Source organism: Notechis scutatus, chromosome 2 (assembly GCF_049901735.1).
Source record: "Notechis scutatus isolate UNSWTSFEM ecotype Mainland chromosome 2, rNotScu1.2, whole genome shotgun sequence".
In the NCBI taxonomy this organism is placed as follows: Eukaryota; Metazoa; Chordata; class Lepidosauria; order Squamata; family Elapidae; genus Notechis; species Notechis scutatus.
This window is the reverse complement of record NC_142010.1, coordinates 67,502,526-67,524,692: the sequence shown is the minus strand read 5'-3', so window position 1 is coordinate 67,524,692 and position 22,167 is coordinate 67,502,526. Positions and strand designations below refer to the sequence as shown.

The 22,167-nt window shown below is 40.1% G+C and overlaps 1 protein-coding gene across 8 annotated transcripts in view; it reads left to right on the top strand.

Annotated features, from left to right (window-relative positions):
* The window catches only part of SEMA3F (semaphorin 3F), a 148,433-nt gene that overhangs the window by 115,267 nt on the left and 10,999 nt on the right, over positions 1–22,167 (top strand). For all 8 annotated transcript variants that reach the window (XM_087954991.1, XM_087954989.1, XM_087954988.1 and 5 more), the window contains 8 exons: positions 5,835–5,974; positions 8,587–8,701; positions 11,718–11,787; positions 13,210–13,354; positions 17,810–18,032; positions 20,719–20,807; positions 21,349–21,390; positions 21,902–22,059. In XM_087954991.1, coding sequence (XP_087811117.1) covers positions 5,835–5,974; positions 8,587–8,701; positions 11,718–11,787; positions 13,210–13,354; positions 17,810–18,032; positions 20,719–20,807; positions 21,349–21,390; positions 21,902–22,059 — 982 coding nt within the window. The remainder of the gene's footprint in view (positions 1–5,834; positions 5,975–8,586; positions 8,702–11,717; positions 11,788–13,209; positions 13,355–17,809; positions 18,033–20,718; positions 20,808–21,348; positions 21,391–21,901; positions 22,060–22,167) is intronic.

The window sequence follows — 22,167 nt, the reverse complement described above, 5'->3', positions numbered from 1 at the left end:
CTGATCTTCAAGGGCAGCCCCATGTAGAGCAGACTGCAGTAATCTGCAAACACTCATTTGTTTACGCTTAGTAGTTCAGATTGCGGAAGGTGACATAACTGTCCTAAGCGACAAATGACCTTTATATAATTTTGTTTAGCCAGCTGGGGAGGAGTACAACTATTATCAGCTGGGAGGCCCCTTTGTTTGCTTCCATGCCAGTGACATATCTCCCCCTTCTGTTAATTCAAAAGAAGGCTGTGTCTGGCATTATCCTTCCTTGCAAATTTGCCGGTAAAGGGCAGGTTTGTACTCTTGTCAATTCTGATAACTGATCCAGAGCATTGTAATCCCTTGCCACATCTTCTCCAGCGTGCATCCTGGAATGGGAGCCAATAAGAAAAGATCTTAGCCTCCTGTTGGTTGCAACTCCAGCTGTTAAGGAACAGCACAAGCAGCTGAGTAAACTGAGGCTGAGTATCATGTTTAGAGGAATATCATTTTAGTAACCTGAAGAGACCTATCGTTGTAAGCAATGCTGGATTACTTGGGCTGCTTGGCAATTCGTACTACAGATGCTCTAAAGAAAATAACCAAACTTGTCCAAATTGCAAGCCTCCTTAGAAATCCTTAGAAGGTTTTGAAAGTGAACAGGTGTTCTTGCAGCAACATAAATCTTATGGCAGAGGGATGTTTAGTACAAATTGGGAAGGTTATTGGAAACGGACATCAAAATAATCAGTTTGGATTTACAAAACATTCCATGACTTCAATGAGGAAAAGAAATGAGGGGACTTGATATGCTCAATGCAGTGCTCTCTATTTGGCTGCATTCAATAGAAGATATACGAAGACTTCCCAGTTGTATTTCTGCCTACACAATCCCAGGCAAGTGAAAAAACTCCAAGCATGTCTTCTTCTTCTTCTGCCTGTTTTACATAGACATCCCTCACTAGCTAGGTTTGCCAGGCCATGCAAACCAATCTTACATTTTCAGGCTATATTTTGATTCCCACATAACGCATAAATGCATACTGTTGCCAAGTTCTGCCCAACAACCTGCAAAACTTCCTAGGAATTGGACTTCTGGCTAATAGCTATCTCTAACCTGTAGTTGCAAATTCTATTGCAACTTTTTTGTTCTTTTAGTTTTTTGTTCTTTAGTTTCTTTTAGATAGCACAGTTTATTATCTTACTATACTTGATTCATCAATTGAATTTTAGCTAAACTTTAATTTTAGTTAACCTAATAGCGCTTTTTATAGCAGTTTTATAGGTTTTCCCCTTACCATCTTTTAACTCTATAATCTTCACAAATCTAGACTGTCTTTGTGTTATAAAAAGAGCCTCAATGACGCAGTGGTTAGAGTGCAGTATTACAAAACTACTTCTGCTGACTGCCAGCTGACTGCAGTTTGGCAGGTTGAATCCCACTAGGCTCAAGGTTGACTCAGCCTTCCATCCTTCTGAGATCAGTAAAATGAGGACCCAGATTGTTGGAGGCAATATGCTGACTCTGTTAACTGCTTAGGGAGAGCTGTAAAGCACTGTAAAGTGGTATATAAGTTAAGTGCTATTGCTGTAGTTATCAACTCTACATTCTCTGCGTTTTTACTTTATGCTAGTTAAAGTACTGGTAGTCCTCAACTTATAACAGCACTGGAAAAAGTGATTTATGACCATTTTTCACAATTATGACCATTGCAGCATCCCCATGGTCACATGATTTACATTCACATGCTTGACAGCTGGTTCATATTTATGACAGTTGTAGTGTCCTGGAGTTATGTGATCATCTTTTGCAACTTTCTGACAAGCAAAGTCAATGGGGAAGCCAGATTCACTTAAAACCTGATTGCTAATTTAACAGTTGCAGTGATTCACTTAACAAATGTGGCAAGAAAGGTCATAAAATGGCCATAACTCACTTAACAAATTTCTCACTTAGCAACATAAATTCTGGGCTCAATTGTGGTTGTAAATCGAGGACTACTTGTATGGGATTGTGGACTTGCAAACTGTGGCAGTTTAGCAAGGATGCAAAAACAATGTTTTAAAGCATCGCATTCTGGCATTGGAAAATTCAGAGCAGGTCCACACGAAAGAAGAATTTTAGTTGTAGTATGAAAAAAGATTTTGGTATATACCAGCATCAAGTACACCTAAAGTATTTTATGAAGTCATCTACCACTGCTTGGCATCGATTTAAATATTTTAATGAAATATTTCTAGCTCTAAAAGTCATGAACTGATCCAAAGATACCCTAAACTAAAATTAAAGTAAAAAAAATGATTTACTAAACATCTAGTAGAATTGAGAGGAGGCTGTGGAAATTTCTATAAAGGCTTAAACACAGAAATTTAAACAAAATTATAGTTTCAGATTATTATATTAATTTAATTAAGATCATATTACAGTTGCCAACAAATAGCTAAAAGGAAATTTTTTGACGTAGGCGATCTGTGAACAGAACCTATAAATAATCTAATAATTCCAGCACTTTGTGATGGAAGCAAAACATATTGCCAGCAGGCCATATATGCATTTTGCTAAATGAAGGTACCATATGAGTGGCTACACTGAAGCCATGACTGAACAAAACTTCATGAACTCTTTGTGACAGTGCAAAAGCTATTTTGATGTTTAGTGAGGATTTTGTAATGGCAACGATGGAAATGACCTTTCCAGTGTAGCAGGAACCCTGGTGAAAACAAGTTCAGCAATATAGATTTTAGAGTTTGACACGATAGCCCAATTTTGGTTATCTTCAACTGAAAAGAAAACAGGTGTCCACAAATGGACCTGCAGAATTGAACAACTTACATGAGAGCAATATTCTGCTGACCTCCCCTGAAAACATAGACTATGTCCAAATAAAATCTGAATCTTCTAAGTTATTGTTGTTTTTCTGAATGTAGCCCAAACCATGCAATGAAGCACTGTGATATATTATCTGAAAAGAAGCTTCATTTCTTTTCTTAATCATCCTATGCGCAGCTAAACTACCGTGGACACCTTCTTTTTTTATGCTAATACATAGGATGGGTCTATAGGAGCTCAACAGAAAATAAGCTGATGCAAGAAATAAAGCAATGAGTGTGGTCTCTATTTAGATAAGGGAACGCAGAACTAACAAATTTGGAACGGCTTTGTTGCCTACATTTTGAGAAACACTACCTCAGCACTTTTATCTATGCATTCCTGTTCACTCTTTCAAGCACTGCTGTGTAAGTAAATAATTCTTTATTTCCTCATTAAGTATAAACTGTTTAAATCATAATTAATTTACAGAGTTAAACCTTTAAGGCAAATGGCATGCTAAAAATCAGTAAGAAAGGGACTAAAAATCAAACTATCGGCGTAGCAATGTTCTTATACAAATCTATACATCCACATCTACAATATTGTGTACAATTCTGGTGGCCACATTTGAAAAAGATTTATACCGTGTTTCTCATATAATAAAGCCCGGTCTTATTTTTTTTTGAGCCCCGAAAAAATTGCTAGGCCGTCTTTTTGGGGGGTGACTTAATTCCGCCCCCCTTGTATCTTCGGGCGGGTGGCGATGGCTTGGATGTTGACCTCGGCGTTGGTGGGGCACTTCGTATCGGGGTCAACGCAGGCAGCACCATATCCGGGTGTGCAACAAAAGTACTTCCTAACCGTAAGCACCCCCACCATTCCCCCCCATTTCGCATGTTTTAATATGGGCCTTAATTTGGGGGGAGGGGCTTAATTTCATTTCATGCCTATAAAACATGCTGGGACTTCCTATTGGGGGAAGCCATATTGTTGGAGAAACAGGATAACAAAGCTGAAAAAATGCAGAAGAGGCCAATCAAAATGATCAGGGACTCCAAACGCTTCCCTTTAAGAAAAAGCTGAGTCTTTACACAGCATGTAATTAAGCTATGAATCCATCACCACAATATATGGTTGTGGTCACTAATTTCAATGAGTTTTTAAATAGACATTCAAGGAATACAGATCTATTGATTCACAATTCAAGAGAGCCAAAGCAGGAGATTGACATGTCTCCATCTCCTCTTGTGAACACCCAAAAGGCCACTGTAAAAAAAAAACCAAAATGTAAGAAAAAATTTTGACCTTTGCTTGATTCAGCATTTATATAGGAGGGATATAAATATATCCCTTCCTCTTCCTGTTTTCTCCACTACAATAACTCTGTAAGGTTAGCTGTTATTAGCAAATCAATATATTGCACCCAAACCAATTCTGTTAGATCTAGTAGTCCTAAATTCTGCAGTGAAAAAACAACAAAAGCAACACATTTAAAATGCTCTTTTTATACTCAATTATAATTCCAATATTCTATTAGGATCCAGAAAATTCAACAAATTACTTCACAGATTTTTAAAAAAAACACCACCAAGATTAGTTTGAGCATGCACTATGAGAATGGAAATACAAACTAGTGCCTGTGAATCTTGCTACAGTTGCATTATTAAAATTGCTTCTATTTTTTGACCACATAATATATCTTCTAACTTTTAGGGAGGCAAGGATTCCAATTTAAAGCCACTTTAGTGTAGTAGTTAAGGCAGGGGTGGGTTTTTACTGGTTCTGTCCACCTCTGTAGAACTGGTAGCTCTGAAGAGCAGCAGACATAGAACCGGTTCTATGTCTGCTGATGTTTTTGCCCACCCACCCACCTGGGCTCTTACCTGATCTTTATTTCCTGATTTTTCAACTTCAGCTGCTAATCGAGGCACAGCTGCAGTTTAAAAAGCAGGAAAAGAGGGCTGTTTCAAAGGCTGCTTCTCTTCACGCATGCTGATGATGATTTACAGGCACGTGGCTCGCAGTGGTGCAGGGAAGCACATCATAAATCATCGAACCTCGTAAATCCCAAACCGGTAGTTAACCCTGTTGTATCCCATCCCTGATTTAAGGCATCAGGCTAGAAACTGGAAGACAGTGAGTTCTAGCCCCACCTTGGGCACAAAGCCAACTGGATGACCTTGGGCCAGTCACTTTCTCTCAGCCCTAAGAAGGAGACAATGACAAACCACTTCAGGAAAACCTTGCCAAGAAAATTGCAGAGACTTATCCAAGCAGTCACCAGGATTACAATGCTGACTTGAAGGCACCCCCCCCAAAAAAAAAGTCAGATCAGGTTTCTGGTATGTGAACACAGATGTTTCAAGCTAATTTCCCCATGTGGGCTATTCAAAAGAGACATTGCAGGTCAAGAAAGAATTCTGCAAACGAAATATGTGCTCCAAAAAGTAAGACCCAACTTTTGGCATGCAACAACTTTATTTCAGTCTAGATCATTTTTCAACTGAGAATTTAATTTCAGATAAAAGAATCATGTCCCAGACAAGGCTACAGAAAATGTGAGGCAAATAGCTGCAATTAACCGAACAAGCGATATGTTCCATTGTAATATGCTAGGAAAAATTGCCAGTTGATAGAGTTTCGATCCAGTTAACTTTGCAGTGCTTTGTATTATGGAACAATAAGATAAGTTCAAGCCTTAACTATAGCACATTTGTAGCATGAAAAGAAAATGGAAGATGTTCCTTTTTCGGTGGGTGAATCCAGACACCAAAATGCTGCTGAGGAATTGTACAGGTGTTATTGCATCTGTATTCTCTATTTTCTTAAAGGATATGCTGAATATCCCATTTGGCTTCTGAGTTTCAGATGGGGAACTTGTGTGGCAAAATGTAGCTATTAGGCTCCAGCCATGTGTTTCATTATTTTCCCCTTCAAATTGAAAGTTTTGGTACCATTGCTGTAAATTTCTGGAGACTGGGAGGAATATTTGGAGACTATTTCCCCAATTCTTTTCTCCTCGTAATTGTATTGGTATTTCCCCCCTCTGCAGATCCAGCATTTGTCCATGCAAAGCTCATCCCAGACAGTGCTGAGAAAAATGATGACAAACTATATTTTTTCTTCCGAGAAAAATCCACCGATTCTCCACAGAGCTCAGTTGTCTACTCCCGCATTGGACGCATTTGCTTGGTGAGTGCAGAAAAAGAACCAGACTGGGTGATGTTGACAGTTTCCCATATTTAAAAAAAAAATCTTCATAATAGATGAACCCTAAACATTCCCCAATCCATCTTTGTCAAAAGCTAAAAACCTCCTCTGCCCTCATTGTTATCATACCTCTTATCATACTTTGGTGTATTTTTCTATAGCTACCGGTAGAATATCTGTTGCCTCTCTTGCTCCCATAATTTTCCCCTGTGGGAACATTTTTTTAAAAAAAGTCTAATATTTCAGTTTAAAAGCAAGCCTAAAAATAAACCCTATTGATTCCAGCATTTTATTTATTTTTATTTATTTATTTTATTTTGTCAAGCAATGATAAGATAACAGGTATAAGTATAAACATAGTTATGAATACATGAAATGGATAAAATAAAAATAAAAATAAACAATAGGACAGGGACGATAGGTACATTGGTGCGCTTATGCACGACCCCTACAGACTCTTAGTAGATAATCTAAGGTTAAAGTTTTTGGGGTTTGGGGAAGAAACCACAGAGTCAGGTAGAGTATTCAAGACATTGACCATTCTGTTGCTGAAGTTATGTTTCCTGCAATCAAGTTTGGTGCAGTTTACCTTGAGTTTGTATCTATTGTGTGCTCTTGTATTGTTATGGTTGAAGCTGAAGTATTCACTGACAGGTAGAACATTGCAATGTATGATTTAATATACTATACTTAGATCGGACTGAAGGTGGCGTAGTTCTAGGTTTTCTAGGTCTAGAATTTCAAGTTTGGTGGCATAAGGTATTCTGCAATGAGTAGAGGAGTGGAGAACTTTTCTTGTGAAATATTTCTGGACTTTCTCAACTGTGTTAATATCAGATACGTAATGCGGGTACCAGACTGATGAGCTGTATTCAAGTATTGGTCTAGCAAATGTTTTATATGCTCTAGTTAGTAGTGTGATATTACAAAAAAAAAAAAAAAACTACGCACGATTAGGTTAACAACTATTAATGCCTTTTTGGCTATGTAGTTACAGTGGGGTCTACACTTAGATCATTAGAGATGAGTACTCCAAAGTCTTTGACAGAGTTTGGATCATCAACAAGATCTTGACTATTCAGCCTGTATTTTATTTTCTGATTTTTTTTTTTTTGCCAATATGTAAGACAGAACATTTATTTGTTGAGATTTGAAGTTGCCATTTGTTTGACCATTCTGATACATAGTCAAGATCTTTTTGAAGGATAGCAGTATTGTTGGTGGTGTTGAATAGCTTTACATCATCAGCGAAGAGAACGTAGTTCTTAATAGGATCACAGAGGTCATTTATGTAGAGTATGAAGAGAGTTGGTCCTAGAACACTGCCTTGTCACACCACTATTGACAGGTAAAGAATTTGATAGGATGCTCCCAATTTTGACCATTTGTTGTCTGTTTGACAGGAATGCTTCTATCTAGTTATGCAGGTGTCCAGAGATACTATAAGGTTTTAGTTTTAGTAGTAGTTTGTTGTGTACCACTGAATCAAAGGCTTTACAGAAGTCTATGTAAATTGAGTCTATTGCTTTGCCTTGATCGAGTTGTGTAGTCCATATGTTTTTGCAGTGTAAGAATTGCAGATTACAGGATAGTTTTTTTCTGAAACCAAACTGTTTGTTAGAGAATAGGTTGTTTGTCTCTAAGTGGAGGATGATGGATTGGTTAATAATTGATTCCATGATTTTGTAGGTGATGGAGCATAAAGAGATTGGTCTGTAATTTTCAACTAGGCTGGGGTCTCCCTTTTTGAAGATGGGGATGACCGTGGCTAGTGACCATAGTTTTGGCAAAGAGCTGGTCCTGAAAGATTTTTCAAAGATTATGCTTAGAGGTTCGGCTATAGCAGTGGATAGCTTTTTTAAGAAGTAGGCACATATTCCATCCAGTCCAATAGATAGAGATGGTTTTAGATTGTGTAGTGCTTTTTCAACATTGTCTTCTGTAAAATCGATATGTATTAGATCTTTGTAGTTGTCAGTGGTTCGACTAGGAAATACTGTTTACAAATACTGAGCCAAAGAATGTGTTAAAGAGGTTGGCTTTGATGGTGTCTTTGTTGCATTCTTTACCATTAGGTTCTATCAGGGGTGGGATTGACCTTGAGTCTTTTAGTTTGCTGTTTACAAAATTGTAGAAAATGCGAGTGGAATTGGTGCGTAGAAGGTTTTCCTCTTGTTTAATGTGATAATTGGTGCATTCAGTCTTCATCTGGTGGCATAAATTTTTGTATTTGCTTTTGAAGTTGGCAACATGACTAGATTTGTTTTTCCACCAAAGTAATTTCTTTTTGGATTAGTTATGGCTAGGTTGCAGATAAAAACTATAGATTCTGTGGCTTTAAAAAAAAAATCACAACATTTATATCCTAGCATAGCAAAGTTGCCGATAAAAACTGTAGACTCTGTGACTTTAAAAACAAATCACAACATTTATATCCTAGACAGAACATATAGGACTTCTATGTTGTTCATTATGTCAACAACCTGGTGAAGTGAGTTTTGCTGAGAGTAAGAGTGACAAGCCCACCCTTAACCAGTGAAATTCCATGGTTGAGATAGAATTTCAACCTAAATCACGGCTCTTCTTTGGTTTAGAATGACGATGGAGGCCATTGCTGCCTAGTAAATAAATGGAGCACATTCCTAAAGGCACGACTCATCTGTTCTGTCCCGGGGCCGGATGGAATTGAAACACACTTCGATGAACTCCGTATGTATATTCATGGCAGGGATTGTGTGTGTATGTGTGGGGGGGGGGATGGAAAGAGATGAGTGAGTATGTAAGGGAGCCATTGAAGCCCTAAGCAATTTAGGAGATGGCCTAGCCTGCAACGCTCAGACAGATTTCCCACTGGCAGCCAATAGATTGAATCAGCTCTGTAGACTGTTCTGGGGAAGAAAATGAAAAAAAAAATTCCCCAAATTCTAAATAAAAACGAGGACAATTTTCTGTCAGAGTGCAGAGCTAAGATTTTTTTAGTTGCTATACTTAAATATGCTTAAGGAAGAAAAATATACTGAGGTTTATTTTTAGGATATTTGCTAATACTTCATCTCTGTCGTCCATGTGGATTATAGATACTGGAGCTACTTTAGGTTACCGCAAGGTGTCAAGCTGGGGAAGTCTGTCTTACGTGCAAAGTATCCCACAAGTTCATTGAGTAAATGATATACCATCTGGACAATTTTTTTAAAAAAAATAGTATGGCTTGAAGAGACAGCAAGCACATCCATTTAGATTCATGAAACCATGGATGTTTCCCTAAAATCAAGAAAACTAAACCAGCATTTGGAAAGATTCAATAAACATTAAAAGGAAATTTGGAAACTTTTGATGGTTAAGATTGAAGGTCAAAGAAGGGGAGATAAGTAATAGTAGCAGCAGTGGCTTTTGACAGGGTTTTTTAAATGTGTGATTTGTCAGCCATGAATGAAATGCTTTGCTGAAAAAAGAAGTCACTTTTCTCAAAGCAAATCTGTGTGCTACTGTCCTCATGTCCTACCTGCAGGCTTTCTGGAGATGGCAGTTTAGATGGCTGTTGTAGGAAACAGGACATTTGTCTTAAAATAGGCCTTTTCTTAAAGGATCTCCTTTGATACAAGCAGCTCTGTAGCAAAACCTGTTGGTCAGATTCATTCTTGAAGCCCATCGCAATTTGTTTCTTTGTGTTACATTGACTAGCTTGCAGCACTGGCTGAAAAGGAAGGATGATTGGAGAAAAAGGAAGCTTTGAGTTACCAGATATAAAGATCAGGGCTGGCTTTGAGATAATAGAAGCTCATTCAAGCAGGGAGCCTGCTTAACCTTCCGACAGATTGTTGTATTTGGGGGCAAAGTGAAGACGAGGGGCTCCAGGATGGGTGTGATTAATGTTGGGGATCCCATTTGCTAGAAAGGCAGCCGCAATCGCTTAGTAGTGGGCTGCTTGTCAGCTTCCTCTCAACACCTGCTTAACAAATGGCTGTTGGTCATTCGAGGATAAGTCCCATTGCAGCTTTTAGCATCATCAAAAGCCTTTGATGGATTCTCTCCTGCCAGGGTACAAGTTAGCATTGGGCCTTCCCCATGCTTGCTTTGCTTCACTTCCTCAAAATTATTACCAGACGGTTCACAGGCAATCTTAATTCCCTGGGTTCTTCTGGAATCTCTTGGCAGGGCTCCTGCTTGCTTACCGGAAGAATCTCTTCGATCAGCATCTGAGGCTGAATTAGAAGCAACATCTGCATACTTTCCTGTAATTTTTGATTCCCATTTGGAACTGAAATGAGAGGTTAAATAAAAACTGAAAGTTGAGCATGTCTGAAAATCTGCGGAAACATGCCCCCCCCCCCCCCAAAAAAAAAATAGAGTGTGGTTTTAGACAATCCAGGTCTAATGATCGTTTCTTGTATTTAAACATTTTTTTTTTCTAATCCAGCATAATAAAAAGGATTGATTCTTATTAGACGTTAGTTGGAGAGTAGTTTTTAATAGATTAATGGAATTTGATTTAACCTCTGTCATCATCCAATAGACTCAGATCTCTTCTGGTCCACTACAACTCTGCATCTACTTAAAGCTCCTCCATGACTTTATGTAGAGCCGTGGTGGTGCAGTGGTTAGAGTGCAGTACTGCAGGCTACTTCTGCTGACTGCCAACTGACTGCAATTTGGCAGATCGAATCTCACCAGGCTCAAGGTTGACTCAGCCTTCCATCCTTCTGAGGTCGGTAAAATGAGAACCCAGATTGTTGGGGGCAATAGGCTGACCCTATATACCACTTAGAGAGGGCTGTAAAGCACCGTGAAGTGGTATGTAAGTCTAAGTGCTATTGCTATAATGGGTTGAGCTGGGGTTGCTTGTTTTGCCAAAGACCATGTGTTTCCCAACTATTTGCACCACTTTGTATCACAGAATTATATACTAGAAGAAACAGGGAATGCAAAGCCCCAAATCTATTTCTCTTAAGCTACCGTAGATTTGATTTTTTAAGCACCCACACCAGGGTGGGATTCAAATTTTTTAACAACCAGTTCTGTGGGCATGGCTAGGTGAGCACTGCTAGGTGGGCATGGCCCTGTGACTGCGTGGGCGTGGCTTCTCTTTTTTTTTGCAGCACCCACCCCCATTTTTGAATCTCCTGGGCCTCAGGGAAGCCTCCTTGGGGGGGAGGGCATTTTTCCTCTCAGGAAGCTTCCATGGGACCCAGGAAGGTAAAAAAAAATGGAGCACGGGGGAGGGGTTGCACAGCAAAAAAAAAAACCACATACCCCTTTTTGCCTCCTGGGCCTCAGGGGAGCCTCCTGGGCGAAGCAGTAAGACAGCGAGGGGAATGCTGGCACAGCTGATCATTGGAAAAGCTGATTGTCAGGAGGGAAAAAAAGAAATACCTTAAGGAGTTACTGGGCAGGGGAGGATGCAGTCAGTGATGTTGGGCAAAAGAACTGACTGGGCAGGGCGGGGAGGGGTGGGCGGAGAGGGGCCAGCCAGGAGCATGATTTGCCGGTTCTCCGAACTGCACAGAATCACAACAACCAGTTCTATAGAACCAGTATGAACCGGTAGAATCCCAGCCCTGACCCACATCAAAGATAGGTAGCTCCACAAAAAAAAAAGCCAGAATATCAGCCAAAAGCATTGCTCGCAGGATATCTGGGTTAACTTCAGATTCCTTCGATTATCTACTGCTGAATCACCAGGACAGTTAGTTGTGCTGTGTGATTGACTCTCTCCTTTCTCTTCAAGAGGATGTCTTCATCCAGCAGACCCAGGATGTGAAGAATCCCATTATTTATGCTGTTTTTGCAGCCTCTGGGTGAGTGTTTCATCTACTACTCATAAAATAGCCTATTTTTTCACCTTCTTGAGCAAAATCCCCCGGCTTAACTTGAAGTCAAAATAATGATAAAAGCAGATGCCACTGACCCCATTCTGTGAATATTGGCCATCTACTCCCTGCTGAACCAAGGAGGGTTTGGAATGAAGGTTGGGTTGTTGTAGAATTTTCTGGCAGTGCTGGAACATAGCCCAGAAGTATTGGCTGCCAAGAAAAGTGTAGGGTTTTCCTACAAACTGCACCCTAGCAGCTGTAGCTGAGGCTTGATCATTCAGGGAGGAAGATAAATGATGTCTCCTCCCCCTTTCCAAGATACATTTTTCAGATAACAGATAATCAGAGTGGGAAGGGACCTTGTAGGTCACCTAGTCCAACCCCCCGCCCAAGCGGGAGACCCTACACCATTTCTGACAGATGGCAGTCCAATCTCTGCTTGAAAGTCTCAAGTGATGGCGCTCCCACAACTTCCGAGGGCAGCTTCTGTTCCATTGGTTGATTGTTCTCACTGTCAGAAAGTTTCTCCTTATTCCCAGGTTAAATCTCTCCTTGTTCAGTTTCCATCCATTATTCCTTGTCTGGACTACAGGAGCTTTAGAAAATAGCTTGATCCCTTCCTCTCTGTGGCAGCCCCTCAAATATTGGAAGACCGCTATCATGTCTCCCCTGGTCCTTCTCTTCACTAGACTAGACTTTTGCTCAGAAGGATCAAGGAAGTATCACGTAGCCTTAGATCAGCTAGCAGTAGCAGCAGCAGCAGCAGCTAATGTCATTTTCCTCCATGCTTCTAACTGTAATGACTGATACTGGAATGTTATCTTGTTGAGAAGATGGCAGGATAACTCCAAAACATCTATTTGAGACTGGCCTCAAACCCCAACATTGCTTTGTCTTTCTAACACTGATAGCAGTGTCCCAATATCTAAACAGCTGCCACAAAGAAGAGGGAGTCAAGCTATTCTCCAAAGCACCTGAGGGCAGGACAAGAAGCAATGGATGGAAACTAATCAAGGAGAGAAGCAACCCAGAACTAGGGAGAAATTTCCTGACAGAACAATTTATCAGTGGAACAACTTGTCTCCAGAAATTGTGAATGCTCCAACTCTGGAGATTTTTACGAAGGGATTGGATAACCATTTGTCTGAAATGGTATAAGGTTTCCTGATTGAGCAGGGGGTTGGACTAGAAGACCTCCAAAGTCCCTTCCAACTACCCCAACCTTTTGCAAATCCTGAATCCCAAGAGCTTGCCAGCAACTAAAGATGGATGAAGAAGAATATTCCCCCATTGAAACTGAAGGGCAGGCAAAAAAAAAAATACAAATGATACCCAGTATTTTCACATGAAAGAGATTATTAACATCTGAGATGAACGTGCAATTGTTGTTTGTCTTTCTTTGCACAGGTCTGTGTTTAAGGGTTCTGCCGTGTGTGTCTACTCCATGGCTGACATCCGCATGGTCTTCAATGGACCGTTTGCCCACAAGGAAGGTCCCAACTATCAGTGGATGCCTTACACTGGCAAAATGCCTTATCCCCGTCCAGGCACCGTAAGCATGGGTTAGATCTCCAGCAGGTTCCTTCTCTCAGATTGCTGGCCTTGGGATGTTTATCTCTCTTCCTGATGAAAATATATGTTCTCCTAAGAATACCCATTTTATATATCACCATTTGCCCTTTGGATATATACATTAACAAATATTTATGGATCAACGAGATATGTAGAGTGTGTGTGAGACAGAGTGGCCCCAATACAGACATTAAGACTCATTCGTGTGTACACTTACATTAGTATAATTCCTTTGAAATGAAATTCATTTATAGGGGGAAAAGGTTCTTTAGATCAGTGGTTGCCAACTGGTGGGCTGGGGACCACTGTGGTCTGTGAGAAAATTTTGGTGGTCCACAGAGAAATGTCCCCCCCCAAAGCAATCCAGGCTGTGCAGGGAACACAAGGCTGTGCCACCTATGTGGCCTGCCCACCCGCTGGCCCCCATCTTTGGCCAAGTGCAAACCTTACCTTGAGTAGAGCCACGCGAGCTGGAACTGGAGGGTAAGACTAACAGCAGGGGAGGGAAATCCTCCCCAGGGGTGCCTTGCTGATGTTGGTGGGAAAGTCGGTCCCATATTCCAGAGCTTCAGTAGTCACAAGACTGGCCCTTTGGTCATCTCAGAGCAGCTGCTCCTATCCATGGCAGGCCGGTGCACCCAGGTGGAGGAGCAACTGCTCCGGGATGACCAAAGGGCCAGCCCTGGGACTACTGCAGCTCTGGAATATAGACTTTCCCACCAATGTCAGCAAGCCACCATCAGTCAAAATTCATATTAGTGGTCTGCGGGATTTAAAATTATGAGTTTGGTGGTCCCTGAGGTCCAAAAGGTTGGCAACCCCTTGCTTTAGATGTTCTTTGGCACCTCTAGCTAAAGGATTTTAAATACCAGGGCTAATAAAGAAGATCTTTAAGTAAAAACTCAGAGAAATACTCCATAGTTGTGCAAGCTAGAAAGTCCTGGGTGCTAACTAAGCTCTTCCCCTTTCTGCATTTTTTAACAATTGCATGAAAGACATTACCAATGACATTCCTTGTTGGAAAATGTCTTAAGCTGTTCTCCAACTCCTGCTCGGGTAGCCCAGTTTCTCCTTATCTTTTGGTTCCACTTCTGCCTGCATGCTGGGATTCTCTTGACACTTCACTGCATTTCTTTCCCGGTGCTTCCCCAGCCTCTTTTGTATCACGTCCTTTGGTGCCGGCACAGCTCATCTCTTTCAGTGCTCGACATTTGGCCACCACGTGTGAGGCTGATTAACATTTCCTCTCTAGATTGGTGGTCCCTCATTTACTGGCATCCTTTCTTTGTTGGCAAAATATTCCAAAATAAGGAGAATTCATTGTTTGGCTCAGAGAGTGTGGTTTTCCAGTCTCTTTTACTTCTACAACCCCCCCAGGGGCCAAAAAAAAAGAAAGGAAAAGAAAAACCCAGTCTTTGCTATGTATGGGGAGGCTTCCAGAAAACCCAAGGAGCAGGCTAGGTTTGGCTCCCACCGCTGAACAGCTGCTTCAGATGGGATTCTGAGGGTTTATTTTTTATGAGCATTACTAAAACACTCCACAATCTAAGAATTACAGTGAAGTTAACAAATGAGAGATGCACAAAGACATTTCAGCCTAAGCGGGTCAGCCTGGAAAAGCAATGAAAAGTAAACCGAGGGATCTGCTGAAAGAGTTGGATCTCTTCAAGGCTGAGGAGATCTGATGGCTCCACTCGGCAACAAATAATCTTGCCCTGTAAACTCCTCAAACCTTTCCTTCTCCCAGAATGAAACCATACGTTTATTTTAATTTAGTTGGTAAGCTTACATCTTGCTTTTCTATTCAGAGGAATACCCAGGAAAGCTAGTGACAAAAATATAAAAATACCGAACAAAAAATTGCAAAAGCATGCTAACGTGAACGTATGCAGGCCTATCCCACAATCCTTTGGTAGCTGATTTTTTTTTTTTTTAAACAAGTTTTATTTTCAAGACAAACAATACATAAATACACATAAACACAAAACATAAAAATCTCTTTTCTGAAAGTTGCTTAGTCCCGGGTTAAAACTCTTGGTACAGACACAAGTTCAGTTTCATATTCATTTTACATACCATTTCATATCTTATTAACATTTTCAATTTTCTATATAACTTCTCCTCTCCTTTAAATTTTCTCAATTTTATTTTATTATTTTTTCCTCCTCTCAATTCATATCCTAATATTTATTATTCTTTGTCTGTTCTATTCCAGCCAATCATTTATTTTTCTTCTTTAAAAAAAAGAAGAAATACTTCTCCTGTACACTATATGGAGATGGTGCCTTTATCTTTTTACCTTATATTTATAGTACCTAATATAAAATACATAACATACATTGGGATTCTGTCTGGTACATTCTAAAATTATACTATATTATCAAAAATAATACAAATCTATTCATTAGTATTGATATTCATTCATATCTTAGACGTTTAACTCATTACTTTTCAATTAAATCACATACTTTTATGAGAGCCCTATTTTCCATAATTATCCCCCCCACATCACATATTATAGCTCAATATTTCATTGAAATGTTCCTCCTTCTTCTACTTCAAATCTCATTTCACAAAATTTTTGCTAGTATACCATGTTCTAATCATTAATTTTAACAATCATTTATATCTTAAATATTTTATCCATTTCAATTGAATATTATGCCTTTGTGGGAACACTTATGCTTTCCACGATTATTACCCCCACATCACAATCTTGAATCATATTTCATTACAGTACTCTCTTTTTCTTAACAAAAATTTCACTTATTTATGTTAGATATTTTATCACATTTTAAGCTACATATTATTTCTAATTTTCTATAATTACTTCTAAATACAGATATAAAAATGCAATCTTATGTACCTTTCTAGAATCCCATTAACAATAAGATCTATCCATTATCTCTGAAAAACTTTTGCTTCTTAATATCCTGCTCCCCACCATTAGAGCTTCTCATCCCTTCCTTTCTCCCTTGCTTCTTCTTCTCCTTGTCCTCTTTAACCCCTTGTCTCTCCACCTCCCTTTTATTCTGCTTTCCCCCTTTCTGTTGTTTCTTAACATAATGTCCCTTTTTCACCTTATTCTTCTCTTTTTGGGCTGTTTTTTCAGATCTTAAAGACCTCTTTTCCTTTTTCTCTTGCTTTTTCCGTCTCCAATCAAAGTCCTTTTTCATCAAAGATGGCTTCTTCTTCTTCTTTGTCCCCATCATCCTCATTCTGCTTCGCATAAATATAAACCGCCATTTCTAAGTATTGAAAAATAGTGCCAAGTCCATCTTCCCCTCCTTGTTTTCTCTTTCATATTTTTGATATATAAGTTCCAATCCATCCACAGGTAATGCCATTGTGTAGAAAAAGTTTTTCCAAACAACCACCCAGATGATTTAATCAGAAATAATTTCCAAAGGTTCCAAAATCACCAAACAATCCAAACAGACTGTTTCTTTTAAATACCTTCTTCTTCTTCACTTTTTCTTTCTGAGGTTAAAGTAATCACAAATCCTTTTCAAATATATTTTTGGAAGTTTTTAAACTCTTTGCAATTCTAGGCAATCTTCTCCTTATTTTCAAATTTTGCTCTGATTTTTTTTCACTCTCCCTTCCCACTCACAGCCAAAAGATCTTTTTTTTTTTTCCGCTGTCACTTTAGGAAGGAGAGTAGAACAAAGAAAAAAAACTTTCCCTTTTAGGGTATTCGCAGCTTGTGGCTCTCACAAGGAACAATATATCCTTAACAGCTTTCAAGGTTCCAAATCACTTTCTCCCGTCTTGTCCCGGTTAAAAGCACCTTTCACTTTCTCCAGCTTTCTCCTCCTGCACTTGCTTACCCAGCTGCAGCTTTCTTCGTGGCGGCCATTACTGACCGCCGTTCCTCCGCCTCAGGAAAAGGGAGTTTAGCCGGCTGGGGAGGGGGTTTGCGGCACCCCCAAACCCCTTGCCGGATCCCCTGTCTTCAGCTGCCTCTACGGGTAGCTATATCCCCCAGATCCAAATGGATCAGGGGAACCTTGGCGGCGAACGCAGCAGGGATCATGCGCGGGTCGCAAATCCTGCCGCTGCTGAAGGCTAGCAAACCGGAAGACTGGTAGCTGATTCTTGTGCCTTCAGGTGAGGAGCAAAGGAGAATTCTTTTGTGGAAAGCAGCCAAGGTGCCTTATCACTATTCATAAGAATTATATCCTAGTTTTCTTTCAGGAGCTTAGAGTAGCACACTTAACACTCTCTCCTCCAAGTCTTCCTAAGCTAAAAGAAAGTGAGCTTCCATAGCTGATGGTGGGGATATGTACTTGGCCATTATGCTACACCAGGCCATGGAGGAAATTATACAGGGAGTGGGGGGAAATAGAAAGCACTTGAAGTGTTGGTTTCAATATATAATCATTTATATATTGGCTGAACCATATCTCATACTATTTTTGCCTTGGTTTTTCAGTGTCCAGGGGGAACATTTACACCCTCAATGAAATCAACCAAGGACTATCCTGATGAGGTGATCAACTTCATGCGCACTCATCCAATGATGTACAATGGTGTCTACCCCATACACCGCCAACCTCTTGTGGTGAGAACCAACGTCAAGTACAAGTTCACAACTATAGCTGTGGACCAGGTGGATGCAGCTGATGGACGCTATGAGGTGCTTTTCCTGGGCACAGGTACCCACTGATGTGCATTGAAAAGAATACACAGCACTTCCACCCACCAATCCCCAGCCTGGAAGATGAGCATTTGGGGTTTATGCAAAAGCAGTTAGGATAAGCAGGCTAGGGGTGTTCACCTAAACTTTTCTGTATCTCCTCTTCTTCCAGGTTTTAGTAAATTTTGGAAGTAATTTATCTGGCAATGCAATTAGTTGGAAGACAGTAACAGAGTTATCAAATTTCAACTCCAACTTTTCCATTTGTACTAGAATACTGTTTCAGGAGCACAGGAGAACATTGAAATTTCTGCTTATTCAAGACCTTCTTTGGAGAAGTCAGAGGAATTCAGGCTAGCATTTACTACTCCATAAGTCACACTTCAGAGTCCTCTTCTATGTAGAATTGATTTCTTATTTCCTATGGTTTCCTGTATCACTTGTGAGGCTGTTCCAGGTGCCAGAACAGAATTCTAGTAATGTTCCCTCAGTTTGAGTGAATAAGAGTCCTCCTCTTTGACTTTAACAGAGCAACAATATGTCAGCAAGGATTCCAGTAAACATTCCCTTCTAGAAGCTCCAGAGTAGAATTTATCTGAGCCAGCAAAGTTCCTACCAGATGTGTTGGGCTCCAATGCCCATAATCCTGAGCCTGGATGGAAAGGCTGAAATCCATCATTCATATTTGGAAGACTATTAAGAAAGACTGATGTAATGTTATCTGCCAATCAAGGCAATGTTGACCCATCATTCTCCAAAGCTTTGTTGGAGGTATAATTAACTCAAAGCATACAATTTGCACATGTCCAAGTCTCCACTGAAGTGAATGGAACAGTATTTCTGATTACTTTAAACATAAAAAGAGTTCTAATGACATGATTGATCAAAGTGTAGAATTAATATAGAGGGAAGGCATGGCTAGCAGATGTTCCTTGCACTGGGCTGAATCTGATGTAGTTGAGTTATTTGCCTGCCACAAGTCAAAGGAGACCAGCCAACAGGGCAAGCAGGTGGCCAAGAATACTAATAACCAAGGATGTTCCTCATTAGCTTGCAAATATTGTTGCGTGTCTGCACAGTTATTCTTTGGGCTGCCCAATTCACTGCACAACATCCAGCAGCTGTACACAGTCTGGCCATCACCTGTAGAAGTCTGCAGGGAATTTCTGCTTCTAGCCAAAGGTGTCCATGAATCTGCAGATCTTAGTTATTTCCTGTTGCAGAAAGAACCAAGTTCAGGGATCAAGGTACTGTCTGGTGGAATTCGTGGCTGTGGGTGGCATTCAATACCAAAGGCAGATAGAAGAGGGAATGGCTTGGTTACTCAGATAGAGATTCTTGCTTTTAATATCATCTCCAGCCATTGAATTCATAACAAAGTTCAACATTCAGAAGTCAGTCTTGTGAGTTCATTGTCAAAACGTTGAAAAGGAATAGCTGCCAGCCCCACTTCTCTGTTTCAGACTGTGTCTAATATTTTCTCAGAAGCATCTGTGTCTGGTTTCTAAAATGAGTTCCAAAAAAGTAATCATAAGGACCAGTAGTTCTAAAAAAAATTTATCATTTAAATTTGAATATTGCCAGTTGAAGTCTTTAGATATAGTTACAAATATTTCCCTCACTTTGAAGTCTATACCCACACATGTCACAAAATCCAAAATGGTGTTTGTGTTTCATAAGACGAGGCCCACTTCAGCCGTGTAGAAAGCACTCAGAACCCATCTTTCAACACAAACTAGGTAGCAACTATCAAAAGTCTTGTAGAAGAGCATTCATAATTAAATATTCTTCTCCATTTCATTTTTAAAATTTTTCTTCCAGGTGATCACTGTGAGAATAGCCAATTTGTTTGCTTTCTTGCAATTTTTTTGCTTTACTCTTGCAAGTAAGGCTGAGCAAGTATTTTCTTTCAAAGTAATCCTAAAGCCAGGAATCATCTTAGAGATGGATGAAGATCTTCCTCATTTTCAGTTAACTGAAGAGGAAGATCTTGCAGAGATCATGATTACACATCCGTTTCAGCCCCGTGCTACTTGCTATGATTGTTATACTGGGAAGCCAAGTTGGTATAAAAATGAAAACGTTCTACAGAATAATGAAATGAGGGTCCACTTTAAACGTATGTTTATTAACATTTTTAATGAATATTGACTTTGTGCTGTAATTCTTCTTCACCACAAGCTGGCTCATGAAATCGATAGCCCATGTGGAAAAAAGCATCTTCCACTTTTAAACACACACACACACACACACACACACACACACACACAGCCATGCAGTTCTTTGAGGTTCATATAAACTGAAAAAAGTATCAGCTCAGAATTTGCTTTATAGAACGTGCAGTTCTTTTTTCTTAGGTTTAAATTATTTCTGATCATTATATAATGTGCTTGTTAGATTTCTTTTCTTCATCTCACAGTTATGGGATATTCTGTAGTTCTGTAGACTTGTGACAGGAATGAGCCTTTTTTTTGTGGTGGCAAAATTATGAGAAAACCTGTCCGTTCAACCAGTTCTTGTACAGAACATGAAAGCTGAATAAAACTCGAGCAAAGTTCTATTATGACATCAAGCTAACCAGCCATTCCTGCCAGACGCTTTCCAAATATGTAGATACTACCCTTTTAAAAGTTGTTAATGCTAGTTAAAATGGAAACCACACAAAAGAGAAGACCTAAATAAAGCCTGTTTCTGTTGTGTTTCAGATCGTGGGACTGTCCAGAAAGTCATAGTTTTGCCCAAAGATGATTTGGAAACAGAAGAACTGATGCTAGAAGAGGTTGAGGTGTTCAAGGTACAGGTGATGATTACCTTACTCTAAAGCAGGGGTGTCCAACCTTGGCAACTTTAAGCCTGGAGGACTTCAACTCCCAGAATGCCCCAGCCAGCAAAGCTGGCTGGGGCATTCTGGGAGTTGAAGTCCTCCAGGCTTAAAGTTGCCAAGGTTGGACACCCCTGCTCTAAAGTTTTAATTACATGTGTGCTTGAGAGCAGGAATAATGTTGTGGCATAATGGAAGCTGTGAAGGTCATTGTTCGCATTTCAGTTCAGCTATGATTTTACTAAGTAGCTATGTTATTTGCGATACGGAGTCTGGATGGTGATCTCTGATTGGATCAGTATGGTGGTTGGGCATCCATCCTGAATGCTTAGAATTGATATAATGAAATTGCAGGCCCGGATTTCTCATTCTCCCAAGTTTTCATATAATATTTTTAATTGGCATGGATGCAACACATTAATTGGACTACTTTCCCTAAACTATTTCAGGGACCACCCATTCGGTTTTATACGTGGATTAACCATTATTGATTAACTGTTTGGTTTCTCTACAGGTCCCAGCCCCAATCAAGACTATGACCATCTCTTCCAAAAGGGTGAGTACTCTCTTCCTCAGAGTGTCTAAGGAGATTCTCAATCATCCAAGTCATGGTTGTCCCAAAGGTGCTTTTTCCAAAAGGCACTTGGACTTGGTCTTTTATTTCCTTAGAAAACGTTTCACTTCTCATCCAAGAAGTCCTTCGGAAGTGAAGGATCTTTGGGACTCTTCCTGAGACAATTTCTAAATCAGCTTCACAGCTGGTTCATTGAAAGTGTGCTTTCCCCCCTAACTAGTGTTCTTCTTGGCCAAAGGCTAAGAAACTTGGACGTGGCCCCTCCTTCTGTTCTAGTGCTTTTCTGTTTCTTTGAGTATCTATACCTGCCTTGGGTTTAGTCCAAACGTTCTTAGTTATTGAGGTGCAACTCTGGGTGAGCCGGGCAGGGCAGTGTTTCTCTCCACTTTTTCTCGAGGAAATCTATATCACCACCATTCCCGTCGCCGGTGAATTGTGGGAGCAGAAGCATCTGTAGCTCTGTCAATATCTGAATGTTACTATGCCCCAACAGCAACAGCTCTATGTATCCTCAGCCATTGGGCTAACACACCTGGCCCTTCACCGCTGTGATGTGTACGGAGAAGCCTGCGCTGACTGCTGCTTGGCCAGAGATCCCTACTGTGCCTGGGATGGCAAGTCCTGTTCCCGCTATTCTGCTTCTTCAAAGAGGTACTTCCAAGAGACTAGAAAGGCTGCTATTGCATAATGCAGCTCTGGATGGGAAATCCTTAGCAAAGAGACTTCCAGAAAAAAAAAAAAAAACTGGGGGGGCGATAA